Source organism: Pterocles gutturalis, unplaced genomic scaffold (genome assembly GCF_000699245.1).
Source record: "Pterocles gutturalis isolate BGI_N339 unplaced genomic scaffold, ASM69924v1 scaffold17083, whole genome shotgun sequence".
In the NCBI taxonomy this organism is placed as follows: Eukaryota; Metazoa; Chordata; class Aves; order Pterocliformes; family Pteroclidae; genus Pterocles; species Pterocles gutturalis.
This window is the reverse complement of record NW_010120938.1, coordinates 17047-24085: the sequence shown is the minus strand read 5'-3', so window position 1 is coordinate 24085 and position 7039 is coordinate 17047. Positions and strand designations below refer to the sequence as shown.

The 7039-nt window shown below is 52.1% G+C and overlaps 1 protein-coding gene across 1 annotated transcript in view; it reads right to left on the bottom strand.

Moving 5' to 3' along the window:
• Positions 1-3247, bottom strand: part of OTOP2 (otopetrin 2) — a 5216-nt gene extending 1969 nt beyond the window's left edge. Inside the window, 6 exon segments of the mRNA XM_010077079.1 lie at positions 3-205; positions 652-785; positions 1441-1499; positions 2132-2268; positions 2856-2965; positions 2967-3247. Coding sequence (XP_010075381.1) covers positions 3-205; positions 652-785; positions 1441-1499; positions 2132-2268; positions 2856-2965; positions 2967-3247 — 924 coding nt within the window.
• Positions 3248-7039: the final 3792 nt, after the last annotated feature.

The following is a 7039-nucleotide window of genomic DNA, read 5'->3' as shown; positions in this document are numbered from 1 at the left end:
AAGAGCCTGAACTTCAGGCGGTGAATGTGGTGGGAGCGGTGGTCTATGAAGCGTCCGACGTTCTTCCACATGACGTAGACCATGGCGGAGGCAAAGAGACTGTACTCGATGTTAAAGGGGTACAGCCAAAAGTAGCCGTTCTTGAAGACCTGGCAGATTTGGCTGTCGCAATTGCATTCGTCAGGTGAGCTACTTCTCATTCCCGCTGAAACAAGATAAATACACATAGAGGCAGTGGTATTAAAATGAAGAGCCGTGCTTGTTAGCAGCCCTGAAGAAGTGGATACTTAGGGTCAGCAAAAAATAAAACCAAGGACAGAATATGTGACCACTTTGAAAACAAGAACACTTCATCTTCAGCTTTTTGGTGCTCATGTTCTTTCTGAAGTTAGGTGGCAGGTTAAATTTCTCTTTTTCCTTCCCTTCTTCATTCCCACCCCATTTGTTCAGGGCGTTTCACCTTTCTGACTCCTCTGTGATATAGGTTGAGAAATTAACATTAAGACCCAGCTTTTAACATACCAGCTCTGCTAAAGGAACCTTCAGCTCTAGATAGGCCTTCTGAAAAGGGATAAAACCTGACTTACAGAGCAATTTCTACCTCATGGACTCCCTCCCTGGACCAGATGGCTTCACAAAGGGGCAGATTACCTTTCAGGAGCCATTTGAAGATTTCCTCTGTTGCGTTCTTCTTCAACTTTGAATGTGCTTTGTGAACGGACTCGTCTGTCACTGCTGACATCCACACCGCTAGGTTTGTAGTCAATGTTAGCATCAAGCCGCACCTGCAGAAGGAGAAGGTTTGTGAGATTAAAGCAATGGCTCCAGGCCATGTTGCTCCCACCCATGTTATAGATGCACAGAGGGACTGTGGGAGCTGCCTGAAGTGGTGCAAGGACTCTAGTGGTCAAGGCTGGAAATCCTGACCCTTGCTTTGCTGCTCTCGCTCTGTTCCAATCTTTTGTCCGTGCTAGTGAGAATTAGCAAGGCCTGATTCCTCTTGTTGATCTTGGACAAGCTTCTTGATAGTGAATAGATTAATAGGTCTGGATTGGTCTCCAGTTGATCCAGTCTTTCAAAAGTGGCCAAGATCTTGTTTTAACCTGAGGCTTGCCTACTGCGTCATCGTCTTCCTCAGGGAAGCAAAAGTCAGCTATGAATCATTTATTTAATGCTAATTATTTATTTAATACTAATGTGCTTTGAGTAATGCTTGTATTCTTGAATTGAATCCCAACCCTGGTATATCCACAGGTCATGAACTTCAGCTTGAGCTGGGATCTAGGCTGGCTGGAGACGGAGCAGGTTTAGTTTTGGCCAGCATTAAGGGAGGTGGGATTATCCCCTTGTTGCATCTTAGCTGTGTGAGAGAGTGCAGTGGGTTTGTGGTGGAGCAGGTCTAACCTGGTCCAGTGGGATTTGAAGAGCAGGAGTGCTCACCTGGTAACGTTCAGGTGTACGTGGACGCAGTCTTTGGCAGAGATCCACAGGAAGTATGTCTGGTAGGGGCAAGAAAATAAGTTATTTCCAACAAAGCAAGAAAGCAAATCACATCATTCTGAAGTAGGGATCTCCCAGCAGAGAGCAAGCTGGAGCCTCTTTCTCTTGGGTCCATCTAAGCCCAGCCTACTAGCCCACAGTCCTGGTCATTTGTTGGATCTGGTCTGTTCTTTCTTTGCTCCCCATGCCATGTCCCACTGACATTGCTCTGCCCATGGCTAGCCCCTGTTCCTGTCTAAATTGTCCCTATCTGACTTGTTCGCTCCTTGGAATTGTCCCAGGCAGGTGGTCCTGGGTAGGACTTCAAAGTGCAAGGCTGTCCCTGCCCCGACTGTCCTCCTCCCTCTGTTCCTCATGGGAAAGGAGCCCTGGCTGGATGGGGGCTGCTTGGAGTTTGTGACAAGCCATCAGCCCAAATGTCACAGGATGGGGACAAGTTTAAATCAATGCTTTAAAGTGAGTTTCCACAGCTGGAAGCTGTCATGGTTGGAGGGAGAAGATGTGGGCTGGGTGGGGGCCCCACTTGCATTTGCTGCAGGAGGAGCTGAACTACGTCCGTGAGACCAGAGCTCCTTCTGCTGGTGGCTCTGGCTCCCTACCCCCTCCCCGAGAGAGAGCACAACCATCTCACCTGGACGGCCACGAATATTGCTTGCACGGTGGGGTAGATTATTTTGATCGCAGACAGGCAGCTGTAGAAGCTCGAGTAATATCCTATTTTGAACACATCCATGACAAGGCTGAAAATGGCAAATAGGATAAGGCCTCCTGTTGAGGAACCAAAATATCTGTGGTTTGATAGATATATGCACGCGGGCTAATACAGATAGATGAGAAGAAGAAGAAGAGGAACTATTGCCAGGGAGAGGCTTTCCTTCTACCTCTGTTTTTCTTCTCCCAACACTGAATTATCTTGGCACCAACAGAATCATACCATAATTTTGGCTGGATGGGATTTTCACTCGCCCCTGTACTCTGACTAGGGCTAACAGCTCTTGGAAGAGCACAGAATCATGCAATGGTTTGGGTTGGAAGGGACCTTAAAGCCCATCCAGTTCCACCCCCTGCCATGGGCAGGGACACCTCCCACTAGCCCAGGTTGCTCAAAGCCTCATCCAGCCTGGCCAAGGCTGGGAAGGAGCCTGGTGTAAAGTATCCAGAGCCCTTGGGGGTAAAGGGAGACCTGGCGGTGAAACCAGCGGAGGGAGCAGGAGCTGACCTTCTGGAGTGGGGCATGGTGTCGAGCCTCAGCACAGGAGAAGGAAATTCTGCCCCAGGTGGTTGCTGTTTCCCTTGTAATAAGTGATGCCCCTGTGAACTGTCCACTTTCCCTCCAGCCCCCCAAGATCTCCTACCTCTCAGCCAGATGGGCCCCGCGTGGGAATCTTTGCAGAGGATGGCATCTGGGCGCCGGGAGGTGCCGAGGAGGTAGAAGATGATCCATATGATGACTATGAGCATCATTGAAGACATCGTAATCGTGCACGGCAATCTTCTCGAAAGCCCCGCTGCTCACCAGCGTGCAGGCCAGCAGGGCTAAGTGCACGGCCAGCAGGATGGAGAACATGCGGCCGCCCTTTTTCCACACTTCCTTGGAGGCGGGAGCAGAGGGGGGCTGGTGAGGCTGGTGGCTGAAAGACGCGCTATGGCTGGAAGCCAGGCTGGCTTTGTCATCCTTGTGTCCGCAGCCCATGCTGGAATTGGAGCATCCAATCTCGCTGTCCTTCTGCGCGGGCTCTTCGGTCATGGTTCAGCTAATGCTTTAGCTGAGGGTTAACGCTGTTGGGAGGAGAACCCCATGAATGAGAGGTGTCATTTCATTTTTGAGTAGTCCAGGGCTGGACCAAAGCAGGAGATGTGGTTGAGGAGGAGAGGACGTATCAGAGGAACGAGGAAGGCTGAGACAAGGAGCGCAAAAAGAGGGATGAGCTCATTTTTCAACCTTTCTCTTCCGGGTGCTTTTGCTTGGGGAGATCCTACGTCAGTTTACCAAGGTATGCCTAATTTGTCACACCACGTTGAGGTGTTTATTGATGCAAGGTATTGGAAAAGCACCAGAAAAGGTCTCACGGGATCGAATATCATGGGGCAAACGGCCAATGTGGTTTGATTTCTAAATGTCAACCACTGAATATTGTGAGAAAACGCCAGACTTCCTGGCGGAGGAACAAGCTACCAGAAGGTAAGAAAGCCCCGGGCTGGAGCTTCACGTCATGGTTTACAGCAGTTCCTGCAAGAAGGATGTGAGCTATCTGTGCTGTCACTCCCCCTAAAGCCCCTTGCCTGTGCCAAGCTTGGGACTCTCAATGAAAAGCCTGAAACAGGGCAAATTAACCATTCAAAGCCATTCCACCCACCTGTTTTGCTGCCTGGGATCCAAGTCTCTGCTCTTGCCAGCCTGAGAAGTTTCCCCGTTGCTGCAGCTTGGTCAGCCGAAGAATTTATACCAGTTGGGATATCTCTGTGATTTATACCATGTCTGGAGCTGACAGCAGTGCTTCGTGGGCTTCTCAGAGAAACTCATGTGATCCATTTTGTGCAACAGCTGATTTTGGGGAAGCAGGAGAGAGATGAGGAGATAAGGGTTATTTACCTGGGGAGGGCACGAAGTGATAACACTGCTGAGCATGGCACGGACCGCTCGGTCGCAGGTTCATGGTCACCATAGAGCAAAGCCACCCCATCAAACCCATCCACCTGCAGGCACGAGGTCTCTTCCCTCGAGAGAAAATGGTTTAGGGGGTGAACTTAACTTTGACGATGATTTTGGGTTTGGCTTTCTGCTTAACCGAGCACAATAAATATTGCGCCTCACCCTGTACTATTCCCAGCAGTACACACTGCGCCTGGTATGTTTGTGAGGAAAAGGAAGAAATTTGTATCTGTTCAGTGCCAAGGGCAGCTCAATCTTTTCCCTTCTGTGGTGGCAACAATGAGGAAGGCTTAGCACTAGAGCAGGGCAGGATTTCGGGATTGGAATCCATGTTCCCCATTGCTGACGCACTGCCTTTGACTTTTCAGGGTGGGATCACCTTCCTCGGGCCCTCAGGAGCTTAACTTCTCTCCTTTCAAGAAGGAAGTCATGCTACCAACCGCGGCGGTGATGGGACTCAAGCATTTGCCAGGTGAGCTGTTGCTCAAGATCTCTTTTACCCCAGCAGTTATATTTCAGTGGGGGGGACCCAGGCAGACCCAGAGCAGTTCTGAGTGGATGGGGATGAGTTTTGTTCCTTCACGAGGACACCTCTTTTACTCCTCTGGGGTAAGCACAGCTCCGGGGCTGCGTTTGCTGTACAGTTTCTCAGCCCCGTTCCTGCCTGCCCATCACTCTGCTCCTTCCTGCAGTGCTACAGGGACAGCATCAAACCGAGCTAAGTGGGATGGTGAAGGAGGGACCTCAGGACCTCCTTGTACAACCCCGGGGAGACTTTTCTGTGTCTTTCCCATGCTGCCACCAGCCGGCTGCCGCCAGCAGCACTGGGTCTGCCCTGCCTGGCCTCGGCTGATCCTTCGGGTTCCTCTTTGGGGTGAACGGTTGATCTTTTCTCCATCTGTACCTTTTCCCAGGGGAAGCCCAGACCTCATGGGGTGAATCTGAGCTGATAACGGTGATGCTTTGCAGAGGGCAGAGGTTCAGAGTCCCCCTGGGCTAAACGCACTGATTTATCCTCCCTCTCTCGTTCCGAACAGCCAGCAAGAGATGAAAGAGCATTTACCGCCTTGGGCAATGCTCCCAGTCCCCTCTGGGAGCCACCGTACGGCATAACAAGCTTAATTAGTAATAATACAAGAATCATTAAATAACCTCAGTAGTGAATTGCAGACATTACCGTGCTGCTTTTCACCTGGAAGGATCCCGGCAGCAAATACCTCGATGTCTACTACATCCCATCAGGACTCGCCCAAGGAGGCTGAGTGGGTGAGTATGAATCTGCCGACCTGAGCAAAGTGTGTGCGGAGCGGACCCTCTCCCTGGTGCACTTACAGGCGTTGGTCAGCCAGGGGTTAATCACTGCAGCTTGTGTGAGTGCACCTGGGACTGCTTTAGGGCCATGATGCTGCCTTGGGGCATTTTTTTGCTTATAAAAATAAGCCGTGTTTTGATCTGTTTTTCCTCCTCGTTACCTTCCAGCCTTCCCTGCTGCTGTCTTTCAGCCTTTCCCTGTTTTTCTCCTCTTTCCCCATTTTTCCCTCTTTCCCCCTTTCTCACCCATCTGCTGGGTCTGCCCTCACCCTCTCCAAACCCCGAGCGCTGTCCCAGGGCCGTGGTCCAGACGCAAGGTCCAGCCCCGGGGATCCCCATCCCCAGAGCCAGGATGCTGTAGGCAAAACGCACAAGAGAGGAGCAGGAAATTCCTCCTCCGTGACAGCACGTCCCAGGGGATACAATTCACTGTTGGGCATGATGTGCTGTGACAGAAGCCTGCCTTGGTCCCCATCCAGGCTTGGCTCCATCTCTCCTGACGGCAGAGGGTGCCCAGGGGCCGGGAATCCTGCGCTGGGGGCATTGCCTGGGGCAGCCCATCTCCCCAGTGCTCACCCAGCCAGAAATCCTGTGTCAGCGTAAAAGACACTGGAGGCCAGACACTGTCCCATCACAGCAGAAGTACTGAGCTATGGACAGGAGTGTTCTGGTTTGGGAGGGGTTTTTTTGGTCTCCAAAGGGAGAGAGAAGGTGTGAGGAAGGGAACTTTTCCAGCCTGTATGAGTTACTTGGGGTTATCACGGACTCCTGTTGTGCAATTTGTTGTGCAGCAGTTCCCTGGAAAGCAGAGTCTTGTGGACACACACGGGGATGGTGACAGGGTCCTGATGTTGTTTTCCCAGTGACATTAGGGAGATATGTATAGAGAAAGAGAAACATGCATGTATCTCTCTCTCTCTCTCTCTTTTTTTTTTTTTTTTTTTTTTTTTCTGACCAGGAAAACCTGAGCTCTGAACAAACACCCCTGGTGCTGTTTTGAAATCGAAGGCAGTCAGCAAGCTGCTCTCAGCCATCTCTGCATGGAGCAGGAGCATCCTTCCAGGTCCCAGCTGCTGCCCTGCTCTGGGGCTGCACGTGGTAGCAGAGGGGACCCCCACTCCATCAACCCCCCTTCCTCCTGCTGCCCCTCACTCGAGGTGGGGTGGCTACAGCAAGGGGCATCAGACAGGATATGGCCCATGAGTCTGTCCCCTGCTCTGCTGAGGGGACATGTAGCCCTGCAGAGCTGTCACTGCACGACCCCGTGCCCGCAGCCCTCGGCTGAGCCCGACGCAGTGATGCTGCTTAATTGGAGCTTTTAATGTGCTGTGGAGCTGGTGCGTGAAAGGTTTTGCTGCGAGGAGCCGGAGGATGCTTAGGACCCAGGGACGCGCTGGGGAGACTGGCTGGGCTGGAGGAGCTCCTGCCTCCCTGCCAGGACTTCTCAGGTGTCCTGGTGCGGGTGCTGAGCCAGGCGAGCTGGGCCCCCCCGGCAGCTCCCCCGTCCCCAGGTCCATGCCTGGCCTCTGAGCCCCCCTGGGCACCCATGAGCTTGCCCAGGGACCGTTCCACACC